The following is a 26,761-nucleotide window of genomic DNA, read 5'->3' on the forward strand; positions in this document are numbered from 1 at the left end:
TTCCTCTACGGAAGGCGTGTCGGAGAGATTGAGGAGATCCTCAAAGTACTCCTTCCACCGCCCGAGGACATCCTCAGCTGAGGTCAGCAGCGCACCACTTCCACTGTAAACAGTGTTTGTGGAACACCGCATCCCCCCTCTGAGTCACCGGACGGTTTGCCAGAATCTCTTTGAGGCTGACCGAAAGTCTTCCTCCATGGCCTCACCGAACTCCTCCCAAGCCCGAGTTTTTGCCGCGGCAACTGCCAGAGCCGCGCTCCGTTTGGCCCGCCGGTACCTGTCAGCTGCTTCAGGAGTCCCATGAGCCAGCCAGGCCCGATAGAACTCCTTCTTCAGCTTGACGGCATCCCTTACCTCCAGTGTCCACCACCGTGTTCGGGGATTGCCGCCGCGACAGGCACCGGAGACCTTATGGCCGCAGCTCCAAACCGCCGCCCCGACAATGGAGGCGTGGAACATAGTCCATTCAGACTCAATGTCCCCCACCTCCCTCGGGACCTGGTTGAAGCTCTGTCGGAGGTGGGAGTTGAAGACCTCTCTGACAGCGGCCTCCGCCAAACGTTCCCAACAGACCCTCACTATGCGTTTGGGCCTGCCAGGTCTGTCCAGCTTTTTCCCCCGCCATCGAATCCAACTCACCACCAGGTGGTGATCAGTTGACAGCTCAGCCCTCTCTTCACCCGAGTGTCCAAAACATATGGCCGAAGATCAGAAGAAACGACTACAAAGTCGATCATCGACCTCCGACCTAGGGTGTCCTGGTGCCAAGTGCACTGATGGACACCCTTATGCATGAACATGGTGTTCGTTATGGACAAACTGTGACTAGCACAGAAATCCAATAACAACTCATCGCTCGGGTTCAGATCAGGGAGGCCGTTCCTCCCAATCACGCCCCTCCAGGTGTCACTGTCGCTATCCACGTGGACGTTAAAGTTCCCCAGTAGAACGACAGAGTCCCCAGTGGGAGCGCTTTCCAGCACGCCCTCCAGGGACTCCAAGAAGGCCGAGTATTCTACACTGCCGCTAGGCGCATAAGCACAAACGACAGTGAGAGACCGTTCCCTGACCCGAAGGCGCAGGGAGATGACCCTCTCATTCACCGGGGTAGACTCCAACACATAGCAGCTAAACTGGGGGGCTATTAATAAGCCCACACCCGCCCGCCGCCTCTCACCCTGGGCAACGCCAGAATAGTGGAGACTCCACCCTTGGTCGAGAAGAGTGGTTCCAGAACCCAAGCTGTGAGTGGAAGTGAGCCCGACTATATCTAGACGGTATCTCTCAACTTCCCGCACTAGCTCAGGCTCCTTCCCCGCCAGTGAGGTGACATTCCAAGTCCCAAAAACCAGAGTTGGCGCCCGAGGTTTGGGTTGGCCGGGCACTCGGCCCCGACCACTGCCCAAATCACAATGCACCGGCCCATTACGGTCTCTCCGGCAGGTGGTGAGCCCACCGAAGAGCAGCTCCACGTTATGGCTTCGGGCTGAGCCCGGCCAGGCCCCGTGGGCATAGACCTGGCCACCAGGCGCTCGCATGTGAGCCCCCCCCCCCCAGGCCTGGCTCTAGGGTGGGGCCCCGGTGACCCCATTCTGGGCAGGGTAAACGGAAGCCTTGCTTTTATTTTCTTCATAAGAGGTTTTTGAACCGCACTTTGTCTCGTCTGTCATCCAGGACCTGTTTGCCATGGGAGACCCTACCAGGGGCATATAGCCCCAGGCAACATAGCTCCTGGACTCATTCAGGCACTCAAACCCCTCCACCACGGTAAGGTGGCAGTTCACGGAGGGGAAGAATCAGTTCATAGTTTCAAAACCGTTTTGGATTAAAATCACTTGGGTGCCAATAAATTTGACTACAGTTATAGGCGACTCCCAACAAAACAAGTCCTGTCTGGTTATCAGTACAGAGCAGTCACTCTACAAACAGTCCCATAAAAAAGAACCAAGTTGTACATTAAAAAAGATGTTTGAAAGAAAACCAAGATTTGTTTGCTGTGACATAGTTGTTCACCCATGAACAATATAAGAACCTCACAATATTTTTTGTTTTGCTTTGATTGATTAGGCAAATTGGTTTTTGAAGTGCTGCACTCACGAAAGAGAAAGATATCATGGATCAAAGTAACCAGATATTTTGAGATTATTAAACCCTTATTCTGAAACATTTTTTTAAAATTTGACTACAAGGATTATTGAATAGGTTGTTGCACAGCATGATGGGGCTTTGAGTAGCTCTCTTGCCTCCTGGGCATGGGTTCAAATCTGGCTTAATCTTTGTGGAGTTTGAATGGGTTTCCTACAGGTACTCCAGTTTCCTCCCACATTCTAAATGCATGCATGCACATACACACACACACATTTTCAGACCTGCTTGTCCCATATGGGGTCACAGGGAACCAGAGCCTAACCCAGCAACACAGGGCGTAAGGCCGGAGGGGACACACCCAGGACAGGACGCCAGGCCATCGCAAGGCACCTCAAGTGGGACTCGAACCCCAGACCCACCAGAGAGCAAGACCGTGGTCTAACCCACTGCGCCACCACACCCCTAAATGCATATATTTCAGATAAATTGGAGAATCTAAACTGCCCTTAGTACAATCCACTAAAGAGATGGGTGAATGATTGTAAGGAGTAGTGTAAGTGACCTTGGATAGAAGTGACAGCTAAATACTAGTTACAAATCATTATACATCACTTTTGAAAAAACATGTGCTAAATCAATAAATGCAAATAAATTCCATTACCATTATGAGTATGAAAGATCCCCATTGCTGTGACCTGTACAGATTGCACTAGCTTATGTAGAGCATAGAATGCCATCATACCTTTGTGTTTGTGTGCATTTTGGTGGGAGGCTAATTTTAGACACAGAGATTTCTTTTTTATGTTATTTTCTTCTTATTTGGATTTATCTGGCTTTTTGCATTTTGGAACTTCCACAGACTAGATGGCTCAGTTGGTTAAGGAGGCCATTTCAGTTCCTGTCCTAAATCCCAAACTATATTACCAGTATGGGCTCTGTCATTTGAAAACTGCCACATGGAGTTGTGGTGGTACAGCATAACTGCTGTTGCTGTGTGTGGAAGGGCAGGACTTAAACTATCTCACTTACAGTAATTTCAATACTTCACAGGGACAAAGGGGTTTTCTTGAGCTCAAGACACACTTAGCTGTCCTGTGTGGCACCATGTGACAAATAGTCATTACTGGATTATGTCAGAGGAAGACACTGCCCTCACCCATGACACACTGGTGAACGATGGAGAATAGGCTTCTTGAAAGTAGCTGAGCACAAACAAAACCTGAAAAAATATTAAAATCAGGGAATATTCTTTGCTAGTATATAAAACAGGGGAGGCATGATGGCACAGTGAGTAGCACTCGAGTAGCACTGCTATCTCACAGTGCCTGGGTAGTGCAAGAAGATGTAGGTTCAATCCCTGCTCAGTCTGTGTGGAGTTTGCATGTTCTCCCTGTGTCTGGATGGGTTTCCACCCACAGTCCAAAAACATGCTGTTCAGGTTTACCCATAACATATGAGTGACATAGAGAGTGTGTTCCACTGATGTATGGATGAGTAATCCATTGTAAGTAGTGTATCTAGCAGTGAAAGCCACCTTAGTCAATAAGGTGTGTGGGCTGATAACACTACATAGAGTTCACTGAAAGTGATTTTGGAGAAAAGCGTCTGCTAAATAAATAAATGTAAATATAAAGAGATTTATATTCATCAGACACTTTTCTTCAAAGGACCTTACAAGGTTAACCTATCTACAGTTACTGGGGGAAGCCGGTAGTGTAGTAGTTAGAGCTGCTGCCTTTGGACCCAAAGGCCACAGGTTTAATTCCCACCTCTAACTGTAGTAGCCTTGAGCAAGGCATTTGCTCTCAATCATTCCAGTAAAAATTACCCAGCTGTAGAAATGGGTAAATTGTTGTAATTACCTTACCATTGTAAGTAATTTTAGAGAGAAGCATCATCTAAATGAATAAATGTAAATTTACACAGCTGGGTAATTCTTACTGCAGTAATTTATGGTAAGTACCTTGCACAGTGGTACTATAGCAGCAGACAGGATTTAAACCTACAATCTTCAGACCTGAAGGCAGCACCTCTAACCACTAAACTATCAACTAATGCACTTAGTAGAAAGAATATGATGCTGTTAGCATGTCATGATAAGGGTTATTGCTTAAAACAGGATTGATATGAGATGGAAGTGGCTGCTATATTTCATGGTCTGTGGGCCCAACCTGCTGGGGTGGGATTGGTGGGTGGGACTCCTAGGACCAGTCGGACCCGCTTTGCATGTGTCTTGCCCTGGTAGTGGGACTGAGCCACAACAGCAGAGGTGAAGAACATGTTGCAGAGGGTGCAGCACTTGTTCCGGTCCACTTCAGTCTCATCACTGCCCTGGGGGTGGAGGTGGAGCTGAGGTGAGTGTACTGTATGAACAATCCCATTTCACAAAGACAATAAGAATGATGGGACTCTGAAAATCAGAAAGTACTTCCACCTCCATTTAGCTGATGGAAACTGTAAATTTATTACTGTAAATGAGTACTAATAATTAAGGTATGGTACATACAGTACTGCAGCTTCAATGTACACACATGCTTTCTCTTGATTCCCTATATAAGGAAATGTTCTTAAGATGATTTTCTCCTTTCTCTCCTGGTCTGTCTCTCATCCAGTCACCTTCCATTCTGCTTCTTGGGAAACTTCCCTTTCTTCCAGCTTGCCCCTCTTTCAGTGTGTCTCTAGCCTACCTTCCAACCCTGCCTCGCTTCCCTCATGCCTGTCCTTCACCTGCCTTTCTTTATCCTTAAATATTAATCTCTGTCAGAGCATTCCTGCTCCCTACCCAAAAATCCACCTTTTAATAATGGATGAAGTAAACTTTGGCTACAAATCTCTGGGTACCTGGAGGAAATAACAGACAAATAAACAAACAGAGGCTCTAGGATGAGTACATGCAGGGTTGGGTAACTACACTCTGGGAGAGAGCTCTCAGGGATGACTTTAAAATACACAGAACAAATAAAAGCTGCAGGACTTCATGCTTTTTTCACTGCCATGGGAGCTAAGCAGAACAAAACCAACAGTGAACACCCCACCACCCTCCTACCCAACAATCTCAGCAGAGACAGGCCAGCATGGTGGAAGCGCCAGGCGTGGTCTCAATGACATTATTGTAATATTTACTTTGTTATTCACAGAACCTTTTTACATAGCTAGATATTTTCACTGCAGTAAGTGAAAGTACAGTCATGTGCAGAACACTGCTCAATGGTACATTTTAAAATGAAAGCAGTTGTGGTCACTAACCACCACCAACCACTACATCACCTGTAGGCAATGGTCTGCTGGATCTCACACACACACATTTTCTAAACCACTTATCCCCTACGGGGTCGCGGAGAACCGGAGCCTACCCGGCAACACAGGGCGTAAGGCCGGAGGAGGAGGGGACATACCCAGGACGGGACGTCAGTCCATCGCAAGGCACCGTAAGTGGGACTCGAACCCCAGACCTACCAGAGAGGAGGACCCGGTCCAACCCACTGCGCCACTGCGTCCCCCCTGCTGGATCTCAATCACTACAAAAATTAGACAATGAATTAAGCAAGCAGATATTCATATAATATATTTAACTAATTTCTGTGTCCAAGATGACTTAAAATGCTAGATACACAGCAGTAGGTTTCTTACAAGTATTTATGCACATTAAGGGCAATTTTGGAATCACTGGCCCACCTGTCTTTAAACTGTGGGGGGAAAGTCATGTGAAAACAGAAAGGATATCAAAACTCACATAGACTAAGAGGAGATCAACCTATGTTCAATAGTGCAGTCAAAGAGCTGTGAAGCACCCGCACTTTCAGTTGCACCAAGAGGTGTCATCTAGGTGTTTGGCAGTGTTCAGGCCTAGATTTTATGGATAAGCCAACTATGAAGGGTTGCAGGTGCTGAAAATTGCACCTAAGGTCTGGAGACAGCCTATGTTGGTGCATTCGGCAGCACCCTGTCACTGCTCTGTCATTCCCTCAGCTTTCTCAATCTCTCTGAAACCCCCCAGTTTTGTTAACTGTGTGGTTCAGAGGAGATAGATTGTCAGAGTAGAGCACAGAGAACTGAGAGAACAAGGAAGAAACAAGACATCAGACAAACAAAGTCTTCTGGTACCAGGTGCACCAGAAGTCCCTCCATCCCATCTGTTTTGTGGGAACCATGCAATGTCTCTCTGTCCTCACTCATGTTCCTCAGAGGCTGAATCTCACTGATTCTCACTGACTCTCACCACTCATTATGAAGTTTTTGATGACACTGGCATCTCTTGTCTCTTGTGGCTTGGCTCCCTCCCTTTACTGGCCTGCTATTGCTGTCAACTGGACCAGCAGAAACACTGGCTCCAAGGACTCCACTGCCCTGCATACACCCTCACCACCTCTAATACACACTACAGGTTCTCTTTCTTATATTTGTGAAACCAACGACAATCTGTATTTTGGTGTTATTCGCCATGTAGGCTCTCTGATCATGGCTGGGCAACAGATACTGCCCACGGTATAACCAAAATAGTCATTGTTTTTGTCTTAGTAGACTCCTTAACCAAGCCTGCTTAAAAATATTAATTTCTAACTATGATGTTACATGCTGGTTGACTCCAGGAGGATCTTTGCAGGAAGTCTTTAGGGGGGTAGTTTGACCATGAAAATGCAATAACCCCTAGATGGCTCTACCTTCTTCGCATTCAAGGACAAACTTCAGTACCCTTTAACAAGGGCTAAGCTGTTTGCAGTCTGGGTTTTTCAGTAGGAAAGTGTTATTTTACGTTCTAATAATAGAAGTCCAGGCTCCAAACAGACTTCATTTATTTCTCTCAATACTGACCTGAATCCTTCACAGCAGACTACAAAGAGGCATAGCTCTAACCTCAGTATGCGGGAGACCCATGTAGTATATGCTAGCGAGCACCTGTCTCACAAATTGTTTTTTATTCGTCATTCAGTTCAGTATCTGACTGATGCCTCATTGCCCATTCCTCATTTTCTGAAGGTGCAATAGCGTATGCAGCCACATTCAGTACGGATGCTTTTGTTCCACAATATAATGGAATGTTAGCAGCCACACATCTCAATAATAGCACACAGCAGGCACCTGAGTAGCTGTAAGACAGCTCATAACCCTCTTGGTAGTAGCCAAAGACAGCTAAGCTCCTTGAGTGTGGCATGCTAGTAAACTCTTCATACGCTTGCTTAATAATACATATGAACATACAGATGTTTATGGCTATATGGTTAAGCTGAATGACTATCGCCCAGTGGCCATAACACTCATACTCACAAAATGCTTTGAGAAACTTGTGCTTTCAGACATCAGAACCATCTCACCTGATCTGGATAAGCACCCGTTTGCCTACCAAGCGAACCCCTCCGCAAAGGATGCCAACACAACAGCTCTCCACATCGCTCTGACTCACTTAGAGGAACCAAATAGTTTTGTGAGGCTGCTATTTGTGGACTTTAGCTCCATATTTAACACTGCTATCCCTCACAAACTGGTCAGCAAACTGAAAAACCTCGACCTAGGTTCTTCTCTCTGTTCATGGGTCATGGACTTCCTCACAAACCGACAACAGCAGGTAGAAACTGGTAACCACACCTCCTCCACCCTCATTCTGAAGACAGGAACCCCTCAGGGCAGTGTGCTGAGCTCCATGCTCTTCACACTCCTCACCCATGACTGCAAGCCCCTCCACACCTCCAGCTCCATAATCAAATTCACAGACGACACCATGATAGTTGGGTTGATTTCAAATAATGAGGAAACGGCCTACATACTTGAGGTGGAACATCTAACTGAGTGGTGTAAGGACAACAACCTGGTCCTTAACACCTCTAAGACAAAGGAGATGATTCTGGACTTCAGGAGAACAAAGGCGTTAAACCACCTCCCCCCTCCACATACAAGGAGAAGCAGTGGAAAGCACTGAAAGCCTGAAGTTCCTTGGAGTCCATGTGTCAAAACAGCTGATATGAACCTGCAGCACCTCACACCTGGTCAAAAAGGCCCAACAAAGACTCTTCTTCCTCAGGAAGCTGAAACAAGCCCAGCTCCCACAGAAACTCCTGCTAAATTTCTACAGGACCACCATTGAGACCATCGTGACCAACCGTGTTGTTGTGTGGTATGCCAGCTGTACAGCCACCGAGCAGAAAGATCTGCATCATGTGGTGAAGGTGGCCCAGCGTATTGTCGGGATGGAGCTCCCCAACTTGGACACAATCTATGCTAGGTGACTGAGAAAGAAGGCTGGCAGAATCATCAAGGACAACACACACCCCGGTCACTCCCTTTTTGACCCTCTGCCATCTGGCAAATGGTTCAGGACAATAAAAGCCCGCACCAGCAGACTGAGGAGTAGCTTCTTTCCCAGAGCTATGGCCTCCATCACACCCTCCTTGCCCAACCAGAGGAGGCTGATCACAAAGCCAGCTGCCGCCTCCATTACTCCCCACACATCCACACCCTCGCCCCCAAGGCTGCCTAGAACTGAAGACTCCAAAGCTAGATTTCAATATAATTCTTATTTATTTCCATCCTAATTCTTATTTATTTATTTACTTGTTTGTATCAAGTGTTCTCTCTGCTGCTGTTGTATGCCATACAGAATTTCATTGTATTTTATACAATGACAATAAAGTATCTTATCTTATCTTATCTTATCTTTGTCGTTCTGTTGCTCACTCCACCCCTCACATTGGACTTTATGAGTGTAACTATTCTTTGTTAAGGGATTTTTAAAAAGAATTAGCCTGAAAGCATCTTGAGAAGCAACGAAAAAGCCCAGTACAGCTATTCTGAGATATTCTTCTTCATTGTGCTTCTTAAAAAGTTCTCCTGAGAAGAAGGGGGTGGAGCAAGTGGTTCCACTGTGGGTAAAACTAGAGGGAATTAGGGATTAGGATTGGATTTGGATTTGGGTTGTGGGGAAAAATGTTTCCTAGGTAGGCCTCCAGTTCTTCTGAAGGCAAACTGTTCCTGTCAGTGAAGAGGGATAGCTCAGTGAAGGGATGGCCAAAGTAAAGGCATGCCTCCTGGTGTTTGGATGCATTTCCACTAAACTGTGATAAAATGCACTCCCAATTCCCAGCAGAACACGCTCTCGCTGCCTGTCTCATGCATATGCCCTGGCTCATTTACATATGACCTATTTCACAAATAAAACAGTCAAAAGACGCCTGATAGCTTTGAATTAGTCTGGCTTTGTCCCACTCTCAGCATCTCCACACTCCTTTTAATTAAGGGTCTGTTTGTCTTGTTTCCCCACTGTAGACTTTCTGCACTGAGATGTTTGTAGGGTCACACAACAGCAGAATGTGAAAATAGCCCCTGAGAGTATGAGAAGTAGATGTGAAGACTAAGGAATGCAGATTTATGTGAATGTAAAGCTCATGTTTACAAATTTCCTTCTGTGTGCCTTCCATGGCATTAGTTAAAACAATTTTAAACACTCCCTCCTGCACTCTTTCAGTGAGGCATGGAAGAATTGTCATTTTTGTCTGCCAGAACCTTTGCTGACCTACTTTGGTAGAAACACTACTAAAATATCTGACCCGCTCTGTTCACCAGATTCCTCCTCATGACAATCTTAGCTGACTTCAGCAGATGGAGAAAACATGGTCCCACATGGTATTGGGGTGCCATAACAAGTTATGGCACATTTTGCACATTGGGTGTGCTCAGTCACTACAAAAAAAAATCACACACAGACACACACACACACACACACACACACACACACACACACACACACACACCAACCCTGCTGAATTAAATGGAAAGGTGAGCAACCAAAGAATGTATAAATGAGACATGAATGCACATCTGCAGTTAGTGTCCTGAATCTTGCCAGCCTTGTAGTCTCAGGTAGCCCTTATTCATGCTGTAGGTGTATTTTACCCTGAAAACAACACAGACTTTCGCTGTTATTCTTCTGAGCACAAGAGGCAAAAACTAAAGAATCCACAGTGATGCCAGACATACACACCGGATTGTCTGGCCTCAGTCTCTTGGAGGGTGGGCCACCATCCTCAGGGTGAAGCATGTAGAAGAGCCTGACCTTGTTGGCATGTTTCTTACTCTGAAGAGGGAAAAGAAAGAGAGTGGCATGAGACTATTATTGGCATATTCCCTTTCGGTAACCTTCTGATTTTTCCTCAGGAAGGCTATAGAATAGTAGCTGGAATGAGGAACAAAATTCTCAGTTGAAGTGAGAGTCCCCAAGTTAACCTTAAGTGCAGTTTTAAATTTAAAATGACAACAATTCTGATTTACATCAATGAACAAAGAAAGTTTGCTGCTTAATCAGGTTCTATGTTCATTTAGTGTCAATAAGAGGACTGGCAATAAAACAGGTACTGTTCTAACTAGGCTTCACTCAGCTCTTAAATAATAAATGAAACATGACTCCTAGTTATGACTAGTTACCAATTTGTACCATTGCATAAAGTTAAATATTTAATTTTTCAGTAGACCACAGGCTTTCCTTTAACCATCTATAGCAATGGTAAAACATGGAATTAGACCCATTAGGTTTCACTTTGTAGATCTGTTTTTATCTTATATTTATGTTCATCTTATGTGTGGGTGTGTCAGAGTATTACTGTGTTTTCACATATATGAGTGTAAGAAAGTAAGACAGTGAATATGGGGCCAGTTCAAGGACAGCTCCAGTGGGAAGCTCAGTCCAATGATTGATTGCTGTGAGAAGCCTGAGTATTTGTCTACCTGTCAGCAGTGTTCTTTACAGAGACTCTGTGGGGACGCTGGCCTGTAGCAGAGAGAGTGGGCTACTGTGAGAGGGAGGGTAGGGAGGAAGTTTGTGTGTCGGTTGCTGCAGAACTTTTATAACAGATATTCTTCAGTTACTTTTTATATATATTTTGTTTTATCCTTTTCCCTCAATCTTTTTTCCTCCTCTCCCATTCACTCTTAGCCTGCCCTTGCTGTCTCTCAGTCACCCACACTCTGTTTCCCAGTCTCTCTCACTGTCACTTCCTCTCTGTCTCATTCACACACTCTTTTTCCACTCTGTTGTCCTTTGCACTTATTCAAAAATTGTAACCAGCATAATACTTTACTGCAACATACGGTAAAGGACGAACTACGGTTAGATGAGATTTAAGCAATCTGGTCTGCAGTTTGTACAGGTGGGTGTGGGTGTGCATATGTGTGAGAGTCACCTCATAATGAGCGATGCGCTGGGACTCAGAGATGAGCTGGGCATTGCAGATGTTACAGTAGCTCTCCGTGAAGAGATCTTCATCACCTCCACAGGCAGATTTCATCTGGAGACATACACAGAAAAGCTTTCAAAGTTCTCCATTCATTCAGTATCCAAAATTGTCTGAAGTTTCTTGCAGGGCCAGCCAGGTACACAACATGGTACAATGTAATCCCATGGGTCAGGACCTGCGTCTCCCCCTAGTGAAGACAGGCAGACTGATCTTTGCTCATCTTGGCCTTTGTCCAATGAACAGAATACAGTTACTGCTGGTTTCCACTGGTGCATCAACTGGAAAATGTATTAATGTCATTTATCTTCACATTAATACACACACACACACACACACACACACATTTTCAGAACCGCTTGTCCCATACAGGGTCACAGGGAACCGGAGCCTAACCCGGCAACACAGGGCGTAAGGCCAGAGGGGGAGGGGACACATCCAGGACGGGACGCCAGTCCGTCGCAAGGTACCCCAAGCGGGACTCGAACCCCAGACCCACCGGAGAGCAGGACCCGGTCCAACCCACTGCGCCGCTGCACTCCCCCACATTAATACATTTTATTTAATTAATTTGTAAATTAATAAGAGCTCAGAGAACTGATGTAACATAACGCTGGACCAACTACCATGTATCCAAGACCTAAACCGGGGGGCGGTATTCAGTTGTGGGACTTGAAGTAATATTACAGAGGTGTGTAAATATGCAGGGGGGTGTGGTGGCGCAGTGGGTTGGACCACGGTCCTGCTCTCTAGTGGGTCTGGGGTTTGAATCCCGCTTGGGGTGCCTTGTGGCGGACTGGAGTCCCGTCCTGGGTGTGTCCCCTTCCCCCTCCGGCCTTACGCCCTGTGTTGCTGGGTAGGCTCCGGTTCCCCGTGACCCCGTATGGGACAAGCGGTTCTGAAAATGTGTATGTGTGTAAATATGCATAACTTTAGAGAAATCACTAGAGTTAAATAAAAAAGCCAGGTTGTATCTGTTGATATATTGACTGCTTTGCAATGGGAGTAACATGTAACACCTAAGTTTGGATTCTTACCTGTCATTGAAAGCCTTATTAGATGTGCTGTGGGGAGGAATTGTCAGCCCTTGACTCACCTTTGGAAATTGCCACATTCTGTTTTGAGAAAAGGGGAGGTGCAGTGGTGCAGCGGTGCAGCGGACTTGGTCTATGCCTATTCCCTGGTGGTTCTGGGGTTTGAGCCCTGCTTGGGGTGCCTTGCGACAGTCCGGTGTCCCCCGCCCCACCCCAAGGCCCGTGCCCGGCTTGCCGCGACCCTGCTTAGGATAAGCGGCTTCAGTCAGTGTGTGTGTGTTTTCAGAAAGCTCAGACTGTTATGTTGTTACACTTGCAACTTTTTGCCATCCGTACCATGTTCAGTTGCAAAGAAACAACTACTTTAACAATCACCGTCACAAAAAAATGAATAGTCTTTCTGAGCTCAGGGACATAGACCTTTTCCTTTCAAGTTCAAGTTCAACTGTTTTTTTTTTGTCATACCTCTATGTAGCTTGTATATAGTGGAACGAAATGTCGTTTCTCTGAAGACCATGGTGCAACACAGAACATGTCATTGCGGATAGCAGATGTATAAAGATACAACTTTTGCTTAGTATGATTAAAGTTTGAACTGAAAGTACTGTAAGGAATAATTTAAGGAAAAACTATGTACTCAAGGGAATGCAGTGCTGCTCTGTGCAGTTAGAGAAGTGACTATAAGATTGAAGGAACTATGACCAGCTGTTGTAAAGGGAGCTAACAAGGTGCAGGCAAAGTCATAGGGAGGGTAGCTGTAGCCGTGCTCATATATTTTTCCAGAACTACAGTAGCTTCTGCACACATTAACACCCACACACACCAACAGAAAAACAGGCATGTACCAAAATGCACAGAGATCAAACTAACACTTGTACATACATGCACAGTCAAGTAAAAATGAATTCACACCTAAAAAGGCCTTCAAAAAAGTTTGTTGTAATCTTTTTGAAGTACCATCAAGTAATGTCAACTCTTAACAACCACATAATAAGCATCTGTAGAAACATTTGCCCTCCACTTTTGCATTCTTGCTTAGTGATGAATAGAGTGCATCTGTCACTGGACGTGTTGCTGTGATTGAGTCGATCCACCTGGCTGCTGATTGTCCTCTTCTTTTACCTTCAACTTTCCCAAGCATTATAATATTTTGTGAGAATGAGATCCTTCACATGACCTGTCTGAGGCACACATAATGTGGGCAAAAGGTGGATGGTAGGAGAGAGGCAGCACACTAGCACACCTGTTCCTAACAACCTGTCCTTTTTAAACCATTCATGCGGTGGAGAAAAGAACCAGAACAAGAGAGACACAGCTGGCCCTGAAAGGAAGTTTTGAGCCTGCCTTGAGAACCTGACAACTGAAATGACCTTCCATCCCCCTTAACAATTGTTTGATTTCACTGACTAACTGGAGATTTACTACAGATGAAGGCTGCAGCCCAACAGGCAGAGCAACAGGCCTTTGTGGAACCCCTGGCGTCCATCATGCACTACTGAAATCTTACTCCACCACTTCCTGTTAATCTTCTTAAAATGTCGGCGGAGGACAATTTGGAAACTTCTTTGGAAGTATAAGAGACAAAGGCCAGACCCTGCCAGTGGCAAAATCAGGGGTAGACTCTCCAGCTCACATACCTGCTTACTGGGGAAGCCTTAACTGCAGCCCACCAAGTTCCAGTGGTGGCAGCTACAGAGTACAGAACACTGTGGGAGGCAATTTCAAAGAGGGTTGGACTCACCTTGCAAGGACACCTGAAAAAACTGAAGCCTCCAGTTTCTTGAGATGGCCTGACCCTTCCGTTCTACCCAGTGAGTCCTTGGCTCTACTTGGTGCTGGGTGCAGTAAGAATGACAGGATCAGGACAGGATTGCTGAGATTGTAGCCTTGGAGCAGTTCATATATGATGCCACTGTCCACTGTGAATTGGCTGCAGTTCCACCAGCTGGCATCCTTGCCAAACATGATCTGGACTGCAGAGAATTATCTCACAGGCACTGCAGACGAGAAAGCCCAGTCCCTGTCATTCATTCTCCACCCTCCACAGAATTCTTCCCTATTCTCTGATGACCCCTTTCACCCCGCCTTCCCCAAATTTGATTCAGTTCCTATCTACTTTTTTTCCTGTCTGTCCATGGTATCCTTAAAACTGTCCTCCAGTACTATAGATCAAAGGATGACTTTACCCTATCCTGCTTTTTTTAAAGCCAAACTTTCAGAAAACACCATAAATGCCATGCTTTAACAATTCTATGTTTTATTTTTGCGGGGGGTGCGGTGGCGCAGTGGGTTGGCCCACAGTCCTGCTCTCCGGTGGGTCTGGGGTTCGAGTTCCGCTTGGGGTGCCTTGCGACGGACTGGCGTCCTGTCCTGGGTGTGTCCCCTTCCCCCTCCGGCCTTGCGCCCTGTGTTGCCGGGTAGGCTCCGGTTCCCCGCAACCCCGTATGGGACAAGCGGTTCTGAAAGTGTGTGTGTTTTATTTTTTGTTTGTGGAAACGTCAACACATTTAGGAAAAGTTCCAGATCTTTCACTGAAGGTCATCCAAATCCTAGTCTTTGGCGTGTCTCTTAGCTGCTGGATCACTTGCTATTGATTATTGCTCACAAGAGGCAAAAATTGTCATAAGCTTTTGTGTCTTCACCATCAGCACTAAAGTTTGCTACTTTTCCAGTTCATGATCTTAGTTTTCCACAGATTTAATTGTGCATTCCACTATGATTTAGTATAGGATTTAAAGGTCTTCATTGTCTGCTATTAGTGTGATGTCTGTATACTGAAAATTGTTCATGGGTACGAGCTAAAAAGGTAAAGTACACTGCCTTATCTTACTTCTTTTCCAACCTGACACGATTTGGTTTCTCCCAATCTGTTGTAACTGTGGCCTCCTGTCCAGTGTAAAACATCTTCATCAGGATACGGTGGTACTAGGTGTTCTGGAACCTTAATTTTTATAAACCTTAATGTACTCAGTGAAACAAATGTAGCACTCCTTTTGGTATTCTCTAGCTTTTTCAGTTATCTAGCTATGTAACAGGGGTGCAGTGGTGCAGTGGTGCAGTGGGTTGGACCGTGTCCTGCTCTCCAGTGGGTCTGGGGTTCAAGTCCCACTTGGGGTGCCTTGCAATGGACTGGCGTCCCGTCCTGGGTCCCCCTCCAGCCTTATGCCCTGAGTTGCCGGGTTAGGCTCCGGTTCCCTGCGACCCTGTATGGGACAAGCGGTTCAGAAAATGTGTGTGTGCATCTTTATAACAGCAGTGATGTGTCCTCTTCCCTCTTATCTTTCCTAGTCTATTGGCCATTGTGAGGTTTTTCAGATGTGTTGGCACAGAGTGGTAAGCACCTTCACTAGTACATCTATACTGGTAATGACATTTCTGTAGCAGCTTTTACTGCTCCATTAACAATGAATGCAAGCACTGGTCTTAGTCTCTGACACATTTTATAATTATGTTTTTTATTCAAAATATTTACTGTTAGCTTGACATGGATAATGATGTAAGTGTCTGTCTGTTTGGAAAACAACCTTTAAGGAAACATCAGTGTTTTTCACTCAGTGTCACACTAATCGAAATTCAAATTTAAATGTAAATTTGACCGGTTTTACTGGAATGACAGAAGATTTAAATTGGCAGAGCACATGAAACATAACAGAGTGGATATAACAGTATTATTTATCATTAAATCATTCCACATAATCAAACTGCTGCATTAGAAGTGAGGATCTGTGTACACAAAAAAACCCTGAAACTCAGACAAGTCGCATGAATGGCACAGATGTATATTATATTAAAGACAGCAAGCAATGAAAGTTGAAAGTGGAGCTAACGTCCAGTTGTGAGTTAGAAAAACTCAATCCAATTTCAATCCAGCTTGTGCACTGTGCCTCAGCTGTGGCCCAGTCAAGCTTCTGATGGCACTTCTGGTCTGATATCTGACCAAAAGATGTGTGCCAGAGTGTATGATTATTTCATGCTACTACTGAAGAGAACAGAAAAACTCCTCCTAAACAAACAACCAAAGGTGCAACCAAATGTGACAGTATCTGATATGCTTATTTGATACCCAAAACAAAAATTTTTGCCCACACCCCACACACATATTGCACCCTATCCCTGCTCAATCCATACCCCTTAGAAGGCCCTCTTGCAGTGGGGCTAACCTCAGGCCACACCACATGGTCTTTCATGTCCCTAGGATTAAGCCAGGACAACTGCCATGGCAATTGTGGTGACAGTGCTACGGGGGTTGGTGAGTTACCATGGACACACGTGGTTTTCATCCTACTATTGCTCTCCTCATGCCTCAAGCTGGTGCTTCTCTCCACCATAATGTCAGCACTGGCGTGGTTGAATGCAAATCTCTTAACAAGTAACAGAAGGCATCCACATTGCCAGCCCCCTTTGCAGGAGCCAGTCATAGACTCTAGGCACACTAGTATCTACCTTACTTCAGGGCTCTAAATGAGATTGAGTCTGCTTGCCACTCAGCAGGCAGCTACAGTGCTCATCTCCCCACCTCTAATGGCTGAGTGCACAGTCATCATAGTTAACATGCATTAGACCATCTAGTGATCAACACTTTGTAGTACTTTTAGTGGACAACCCACAGACTGGGCATAGTTTAATCTCTCTCAGTTTTCTCATACTCCCCTTACCTTTAGAGTTGGACATGTATAGTCATTACAGTCCCATGTTAACAAAAGCACACTCTACACACTCCCAACAATTAAGATCTTAGCAAGCGCATGAAAAATGTTTCACAGCAAAAAGATTAAAGGAATCCAGATGACTCTCTTCACAGAGCTCATTTTTGTGTATGATACATGCTATGAGGAAGGGAAAGCAGGATTATTGAGTAGTGATGAACTGTGGGATAAAAGAAAGTCAGGGATGTCCAGCTCTTTGCTTGGTCCTTCAGAGACACATAAATTCAGTTTTCTTCACCTTTCTTTACTGGTACATAATATGCTAATGTACCAAAAGTCACAAGACACGCCACTGAACCTGAACATTTTTTTTGACAATGATCTGTGGATGAATTATTTTAATAGTATGTTGTACCTGCTAGTCTGTTCACTTAAAGCTCTGGAGAATTTCTTCTTCTCCTTCAGTAGCAATGTGCCTATTTGATAGCTTTAGCTAAGACAACTTGATACAGAGGGATGTTCTACTATAGCAATTGCAGTTGAACATGTTCAACCAGGACCCACAAGGTACCCTTTATCAGTATACTATATGCTACAACTTTTAATATAAGCTCTGACTGCAAATTCATTTACAGCAGTGAAACTATCAAAAATATATTTGGATAAGGCAGTTTTCTCATCAGGCCATCTCTGACAACCTTTTCCTAGGACTGCAGACTTTGGACCAGCCTTGCAGATGGAGGGCACTAAGTGTACACGTGTTACGCCTAAATGTATACTAAATATTATGCCTCCCATCTCTCACTCGACCTCCTGGTCCTAACTGAAACCTGGATCACCCTAGACAACACAGCCACATCTGCAGGCCTCTCCACTAACTACTCTTTCTCCCACACCCCTCGTACCTCCAGCAGAGGTGGAGCCACAGACCTGCCTATCTCTCCCCAGTGGGAATATTCTGTTCTCCCTCTCCACCTGCGTGACCTGTCCTCCTTTGAATTGCATGTTTGTCTCTATCACTGCCCAAATCACTCTTGTTGTGGCTGTGTTTAATAGCCCTCCTGGCCCTCCCGGCTACTTCTTGGATGACCTTGACATCTTGTTGAGCTCTCTCCCAGGGGACAACATTCCGTTGATTCTCCTGGGTAACTCCAACCTGCATGTCAATGACATTCATGCAAGCGGCCTTCTGTCGCTCCTACAGTCCTTCAACCTCTCCCTGTCCCAGTCACCTGCTACTTACAAAGCAGGCAACTGCCTTGACCTTGTCTTTTCCCATAACTGTGGCTGTCCTGTCCTCTCTGTTACTCCGCTGCATCTCTCTGATCACTTCTTCATCTCCTTCCAACCCTGCCTCACCATTAATCCCTCTCCTTTTTCTGCACCCATTGTTACCTTCTGCCGCAACTTAAAATCTCTCTCGCCTTCCTGCCTTGCCTGTCACACGTCCGCTCTCCCTTCTGCTGCACACTTCTCGAATCTATAAACAGACAATGCCACTAACATTTTCCTCTCTACCTGATCCTCTTCTCTTGACTCTCTCTGTCCACTATCTTCCAGACCAGCACAAACCAAGAACTCTTAGCTATTTTTCACTCTGCTGTCTCCTCAGCTAAAACTACCATCTTCCACAACAAAATACAGTCTGTAACTAAAAAAACCACACAGACTCTTTGCTACCTTCTCATCCATTCTGTGTTCTCTGCCGCTCACTCCTCCTTCTTCTCTCATTGCTGATGACTTTGCTTTGTTTTTCATGGACAAGTTCTCAGGATCACCCTGCCTGGTTCACGCTGGATCTCCCTGTGAACTCTCCAAATTCAAGCTACTCTCCGAATCTGAAATCTCCGACCTCCTGATATCACACAGACCCACCACCTACTTGCTTCATCCAATCCCATCGTCATTCCTACAGACCATCTCCCCACAACACTCCAGCTTCATCTCCAAGATCATTAACTCCTCGCTCTACTCTGGTTGCTTCCCATCTGCCTTCAAAACTGCTCTCATTTCACCTCTGTCAAAGAAACCCTCCAACTTAGTCCAAAACTACAGACGAGGCTCCCTCCTCTCCTTCCTGTATAAAACTCTAGAACGCGCGGCCTGTGATCAACTATCTGAATTCCTCACCCAGAGCCATCTCCTCAATGGATATCAGTCTGGATTCAAAGTTCCTCATTCCATGGAGATGTCACTTCTGGCAGCGTTTGATGCTCTCCAGTTGGCTAGAGCCAGCTCAATCTCCTTGGTCCTCATCCTACTCGACCTGTCTGCAGCATTCAACACTGTCAACCACCAGATTCTACTCTCCTCTCTTAGTCAGACTGAGATCAAAGGAACGGCACCAAGATGGTTTGAGTCCTACCTATCTGACAAATCCTACCAAATGGTCTGGTGGAGCTCCCGTTCTCCTCCTCTGCCTCTCTCAACCAGTGTCCCGCAGGGCTCGGTACTGGGTCCTCTGCTCTTCTCGATCTACACTTCCTCCCTCAGCCCTGTTATTGCCTCCCATGGATTCAAATACCACTGCTACCCTGATGATACCCAGTTCTTTCTCTCCTTTCCACCTGGAGCATCAGAAATTCCTGCACGCATTGCTGCCTGTCGGACATCTCTGCATGGATGTCTGATCATCACCTCCAATTCAACCTCTCCAAAACGGAGATCCTACACCTCCCAGCTGGCCTTTCTTCCTGTCATGATCTCTCAGTCAAACTGGACAACTCACTCATTTTGCCTACCTCCTTGGCTAAGAGTCTGGGAGTGATGATTGACTCAACTCTATCTTTCTCTCAGCACATCGAAGCCACAACCCGGACCTGCAGATACATCCTGCATAACAGACGCAGAATCTATCGTTATCTCATAACCGACTCTGCGCAATTACTTGTCCAGGCCATGGTGACATCCCGTCTGGACTACTGCAATCCTCTCTTCTCTGGCCTTCGTGCTACTGCCATCAAACCTCTACAGCTGATATAAAATGCTGCTGCTCAAGTTGTGTTTGACTTGCCAAAGTGTTTGCATCTATTTCCTCTACTCGTTTCTTTACATTGGCTTCCAATAGCTGCTATAGGTTCAAATTTAAGACCCTGGTTATTGTCTTCAAATGCATCAGTAGAACTGCTCCAGGCTATTTACAAGACTTTATCAACCGCTACACCCCAACCAGATCGCTTCGCTCTACTATTTCTGCCCACTTGGTGGTTCTGTGCACAGAAGGGTAAAGCACGGAGGTTCTCGGTTCTGGCTTCTTTGTGGTGGAACGACCTCCCCCCTATCACTCAGAACTGCTGAAACTCAGTCCACATTTAAAAAGGGTCTGAAAACTCACCTCTTCCAGACTCACTTCATCGATGATCTCTTAAATTCATGTAAGGTATAAATGTTTATGCACCATAACTTTATGATCATGCCCGGATAAGCCTTTACACAGCCACTACTCCTCTATTGTTCGTAAATATTTGTGCATCTCAAAAAAAAAAAAGGGAAAAAATTGGCGGAAAGTGATCAGGAATCATCTATTTTGTATTAATAGGTCCAGATGAACATCGGTGCATATAGTATAAAGAAACAAATTAACTTTATTTAAGAATCACACATCTGCAGCTATGTGTCATGCCCCCCGATCACCTGCCCGGTTGACCGCACCTGCAGCTGATGTGGAGCCAAGGGATAAAAAGGCAGTCTAGATGCTCCTGAGTGCAGAACCTCATATGAGCAAACTGCAGCGTTCCATGTTCTTCTTGTGGCCCTCCCTTAGCCCTTGTGCTTCACCTGTTCGGCTCCTTGACTTTCCGCTTCTGTCCTCCTGGCTTCTTCCTCCACCTATCCCTCGTTACGACATTCTTAAATTGACTGACCCGTGCCTGTCTATGACCATCCATTTGCCTATCCTTTTGAATAAAGAAGCACCTGCGATTGAGTCTGTTGTCAGCTGGATTCCTGTGTTCACAGTGACACTATGTCTATTTCTCCTGATGTAATGCACAAATTGTATTGTCTGAGATGTACGTTGCTTTGGAGAAAAGCGTCTGCTAAATGAATAAGTGTAAATATAAATGTATAGTTTGAATAGCTTTTCTCAAAGGAAATTAATATTAGACTGAAAAGCAACGAAATGCTGGAGTTATACAACATCCAGTCACATGTCAACATGGATTGCAATCAGAAAGCAGGGACAAATTCTTGCACAAGCAGACACTGTTGCTGAGAGTAAAACAAGGGCAGGACTCTTGTCACTTCCACTGATATGCATGTGGAGAATTTTAATTCACAGCCACTACCAATTTAACATTCTTTTCATTATTTACTACATTTATGAGATCATCCAAATACTACCTCCCTCTGGCTTGCATTGTGCTGTTTTCTCAAAGTTCTTAATACTTCCTAAAACAATTCCAGGGTAAAACCATGTTTACCATCTGAAGAGATTAACATTTTTTCAACCTGCCAGGATGAACTCAGTCTGAACCCACTTCACCTCCATTCTCACAGTATATTGTACAGGAGAGATAATTAACCAAATTCTGGTTCAGCGTATATTTATTGATCAAAGGCAACCAACTTCCATCTGCCTGATTTATAAACCAGTACAAAAAGCAGTCATTTTCAAACCACATGTCATAACATATGCAGTGTCTTCTGGAAGCAAGTACAGTGGAACCTCGGTTGGTGAATGTCTCTTTTTATGAATTATTCGGAGTACGAAGTGCAAATACGAACAGCATGCGAGTAGCGTCAAGGCCGTCGAATTCGGTATTCGAACATTCAGTGCGTATGATTCTGTTTATGAATAAATGTATTCGTAAACTTCTTCGGTTTTCGAAAGATTGCCTTCGAGCATGAACATCCTGTTTGAACCTGTACGCGTGGGTACGCTTCGGGAAACATCGGGCGAGTAGGGAGACAATGAATACCTTTCTGCCAAACATCAGTTGTATACGTAGCCTCACGTTGAGAACGTCTTGTATCCAAAGCTCTCGTGCACGCATTAGAGAAATTCTTTGTGATTTTCTTTAGCGTACATATGTATTGTGCATACCCTAAGCAACGATGTCACCCAAGAGGATAATAGCAGCATCTGAGAAGAAAAAGGTTGTCCGTATCCCGATAGAACCGAAGAAGGAAATCATCAGGAAGCATGAACGTGGTGTACGCGTGTCTGAGCTTGCCAGGATGTACGGCAAGTCAGCATCAACGATCTGTACCATCCTGGCAAATAAGGAAGAAATCATGAAGGCTGATGTTGCAAAAGGAGTGACAGTGTTAACAAAGCAACAGTCTCAGGCCATCGAGGATGTAGAGAAGTTAGCGGGTTATTGTAGCGTGTCTGAAGCTATCATTTGCGAGAAGGCAAGGCAGTTGTACACTGATCTCATAAAAAAAACACCAGGATCAACGGATGCGGATCTCAAGTAATATTTTTGGGGGCGTAGCACCAATTATTCTGTTTTACATTATTTCTTATGGGGAAATTCGTTTCGGTGTACAAAAGTTTCAGAGGACGAATGAATACATGGAACGAATTAAAATCGTAAACCGAAGTTTCACTGTACTGACTGCACACTTAACAAGGTTATAGCCTAGTGATTTCCCCAACTGCAAACCACTCCGCTTGACAGAGTTACAATAATGCAGAGTTAATCTTGGGAAGAGCAAGGCCCAGTACACCCTCCCAGAGCACTCATTTGCTCACATTCACACACTAAGTGCACTCTACAGTTAACATATCACCTAAAACCATGTCTTTGGGGTGTGGGAAGAGACCCACACAATCATGGAGAGAACATGCAAACTCTACACAGACTGTGGTGTAGCCAGGTTCAGCCACACAAGCCTGGAATTGCAAGAGAAACAGCTCTGTCAAGAGAGCTTCTTCTCCTCCTCTAAAGGTTGTTAGTGTTTAATTACTTTGCAGATGCTAGTAACCACAGTGACCTGCACAGTTTTACAAGTTAACATTGATCAAATATTTAGCTGGATATTTACTGCTGTCACCAAGTTCAAATATTTTGCTTCCACTGCCTCCACTTAGAATGGAAGGACAAGAGATCTTTAACCAGCACCCTGTGACAGAGCCTATAGAGCCATAAGTGTAAAATAACACCTTAGAAACTCACGAAAAAAAACTTTTTTCAATGGACTTTCAAATCTAAACAATCTGGCTTCTGGTCAAGAAAGGGATGAATTTGCTTTCCTCTTGCTGCCGTTTTCCTTCTCACTGCTAACACAGTTGTTTTTAACTGTCCCTTTTAGTTTCTGTCAGATTTGAAAGCTGTAATTAGTGTTACTAATTTTAAATTCCTGTTTAGATCAATAAATAATGTAACCACAGTACAAATGTGTGACCGCTCAAGAGTGCAAGGCAGTGAGCACACTTTATTTACACACACCACACACACTTTCTGAACCGCTTGTCCCATACAGGGTCGTGGGGAACCGGAGTCTACCCAGCAGCACAGAGTGTAAGGCCGGAGGGGACACACCCAGGACGGGACACCAGTCCATCGCAAGGCACCCCAAGCAGGACTCGAACCCCAGACCCACTGGAGAGCAGGACCCAGTCCAACCCAGTGCGCCACCGTGCCCCCTTTACTTTGTTTAATCATCAACAAAATTACTAAAATGCACAGTCTGACTTAGAAAGCAAAATCCAAAAATAGATAAAAAACAGCAGTTACAACTAACTATGTGTTCCACTGAGTACACACTATTTAAAGAGCTCCTCAAGGGAGATATAGCTGACAAGACAGACCTTGTATGGGTGACCTGTCATTCAGCCAGCCGTCATTTACGTGTGTTTACCTCCCGTTCATGGGACAAAGAATGTTTTCTTCATAGCACTGCGTCCGGAAAAAGGAGAGTTGTGAGAGGCACCGTTGAGTTCTTGGGGGCCTATTTCTCTGGAAAATGAGAAGTAGTGTCATGCCCACGCCTGCAGCACAACCACAAGCACCTGGTCACAATCAACGCAGCAGGGTATAAAGAACACCAGTCCACCGCTCCCTGGTTGCGGAATCTCTTTGAGACAACCATCCCTCCTGCGTTCACGACACTACTACAGCAGCAACCCTCGCATTGTTTCATAGACCACGTCTTTGGATTCTCCTCTAGAACCATGTTTGCACCTCGAATGTAACCACGCTTGTCCCTGACTACGACTTTTGCTTTGCTCTTTGTATCTTTGCAATAAATGATCCTGTAATTGTGTTCACACCCGGGTCTCCAGTCTGCTCTTTGTGACAGAAGATTCCACCTCCAGAAATGGACCCAGCGGGGATCGAGAGGCTTCGGACGGCCGTTTCGGCATTGGAGGCACTACTCAAGCTCCTACGAAGAGACCCTGCAGCAGCTGTGTGAGACCATGCCAGAACTCCTATGGGTTTTCCAACAAAAAAATGACCGCAAAAGGGGTTGCCTCTGCACCACAACCAGCATCATCCACAGCCGCCCCATTCATCCCTGTGACTGACCCCAGGCTGGCCACACCCCTACGGTATGATGGTGCTCCTGAGAATTGCTGGGGATTTCTCATGCAATGTGAGTTAGTCTTCGCCAGCCTGCATGTATACAACACAGAGGAAAGCAAGATGACTTATTTGGTGTCCCTGTTGACTGGACCTACGCTCAAATGGGCTACAGCGGACCCCCACCACCTACGAGGGCTTTAAGAGACAGTCTGAGGCTGTCTTTGACCACCTGCTTTCCGGATGGACTGCCAGTGATCGCCTGATGAAGATCTCGCATATGCCCAGGAGTTTTGCACATTGGCAGCTGAGAGTAACTGGAATCCTGCAGCTCTCCTTGCAAGCTTCCACAGCGGTTCAAACCCCCGGATTGAATCTGAGCTCGCCTACCAGGGAAAGGATTGGACCTGAGATCAGTTTGTGGAGAATGCGAATCTGATCCACAATCGGGCCCAGGAATGAATAGAACAAATCAGGCAAGTTCCGTCGGTGTCTGGCCCTCTTGTTGACTCCCTGGAACCCATGAAGGTTGGGTATGGACGGTTGACCCCTGAGGAGAGGCAACCCCGGCGTCAGGAAGGGCTGTGCATGTACTGCAGCAGCCCCGACATCTCCGAGCCACCTTTCTCGTTCAACCACTTACCAAAGACCTGCACCCCAGACAACAGGTGAGTGACCTCCCCTGGCCCGCCACGCAGCTGTTTGTACCAATAACTTTGACTTGGGGGGTGAACCAGTTTTCCACAGAGGTCTTCATAGATTCTGGGGCTGCTAGTTTCTTTAAGTATTTTGCCTTTGCTGAAGCTTGGGGCATTCCCATCCGGAGATGTGACACTATGTGTCAGCACACTCGACAGGCAACCGTTGGGGTCGGGGTAGTGAAATCACAGACAGAGCCGCTTCGGCTGCAAGTAGGGGTTTGTCACCAGGAGGACATCACTTTTTTCCTCATCAACTCTTCCAATAACTCTATCATTTTGAGATACACCTGGTTGGCTCGACACGACCCAGTCTTTTTGTGGAGCACTGGGGAGCTTGTAGCTTGGGGACTGCAATGTCCCATGACCTGTTTGTCCCTTCCATGTAGAGCCACTTCTACAGAGAGCCCAGAAGTGGCTAAGCCCCCTGAGGTATCCTGTGAGTACCATGATCTCATGGAAGTTTTCAGTAAAAGCAAGGTGTCTGCCCTGTCCCCACACTGGCCATGGGATTGTGCGATAGATCTCCTACCAGGAACCTCTCCACCCCAGGGCGAGGTCTATTCTTTATCTCTTCCTGAGCAGAGGGTCATGAAAGACTATGTAGCAGAAGCTCTGGCCTCTGGCATTATCCAACCCTCAACCTCACCAGCCTCAGCCGGGTTCTTTTTTATCGAGACAAAGGATGTAGGATTGCATCCTTGCATTGATTATCATGGTCTCAATGATATCACAGTTAAATATCCACACCCCTTGTGGTGGTGCTGGAGCAAGTCCATGGTGCGCAGATATTCACCAAACTGGACCTATGAAGTGCGTATAATCTCATCTGAATAAGGGAAGGGGACGAGTGGAAGACCGCATTCAGTAGTTGCTTGGGCCACTATGAGTACGCGGTCATGACTTTTGGTCTTGCTAACACACCCTTGGTTTTTCAGGCATTTGTAAATCACTTATTGAGGGATTTGGAAAACAAATGTGTACTGGCTTACCTTGATGATATTCTAATCTATTTGAACACAAGGGAGCAGCACGCTCAGCAGGTCCAGCAGGCAGCGGCTGTTTGCAAACAACCTGTTCATGAAAGGGGAGAAATGTCTTTTTCACCAGGCATGGGTATCCTTCCTCGGGTTTATCCTGAGCCCCGAAGGGAGGCCAACCATGGTGAAGGCTCTGCAATGCTTTATGGGCTTTGGCAATTTCTATCACCAGTTCATCTGGGGTCTTAGCTCCATAGCAGCTCCCTTCACGGCCACTGGGAAAAGCAACCTGGCTGGTTTGGTCCCCTGAAGCCCTAGAGGCCTTCCAGGTGCTGAAAGGGCGTTTCACCACCGCACCGATACTTCAACATCCCAACCCCACACTTTCAATTGTGGCTGAAGTGGACGCCTTGTTAATCGAAGTTGGGGCAGTGCTGTCCCAAAGACAAGGGATCCCTCCAAAACTCCTCCCCTGTGCTTATTTTTCACATAAGCTGTCACCCGCCGAGCGTAACAATGATATAGGTAATCGAGGACTACTGGCAATTAAACTAGCCTTAGGGGAATGGCGGCGCCTTTCCTTGTTCTTACCTATCATAGGAACTTAGAATACTTGCGGACAGCTCAC

The 26,761-nt window shown here is 45.8% G+C and overlaps 1 protein-coding gene across 2 annotated transcripts in view; it reads right to left on the bottom strand.

Moving 5' to 3' along the window:
- The window catches only part of LOC108942647 (zinc finger matrin-type protein 4-like), a 37,989-nt gene that overhangs the window by 4,982 nt on the left and 6,246 nt on the right, over positions 1-26,761 (bottom strand). For both annotated transcript variants that reach the window (XM_029254357.1, XM_018766107.1), the window contains exons 2-4: positions 11,256-11,360; positions 10,061-10,153; positions 4,260-4,419 (exon numbers count right to left, since the gene is read on the bottom strand). In XM_029254357.1, coding sequence (XP_029110190.1) covers positions 4,260-4,419; positions 10,061-10,153; positions 11,256-11,360 — 358 coding nt within the window. The remainder of the gene's footprint in view (positions 1-4,259; positions 4,420-10,060; positions 10,154-11,255; positions 11,361-26,761) is intronic.

The sequence above is a fragment of the Scleropages formosus genome, chromosome 8 (genome assembly GCF_900964775.1).
Source record: "Scleropages formosus chromosome 8, fSclFor1.1, whole genome shotgun sequence".
NCBI lineage: Eukaryota > Metazoa > Chordata > Actinopteri > Osteoglossiformes > Osteoglossidae > Scleropages > Scleropages formosus.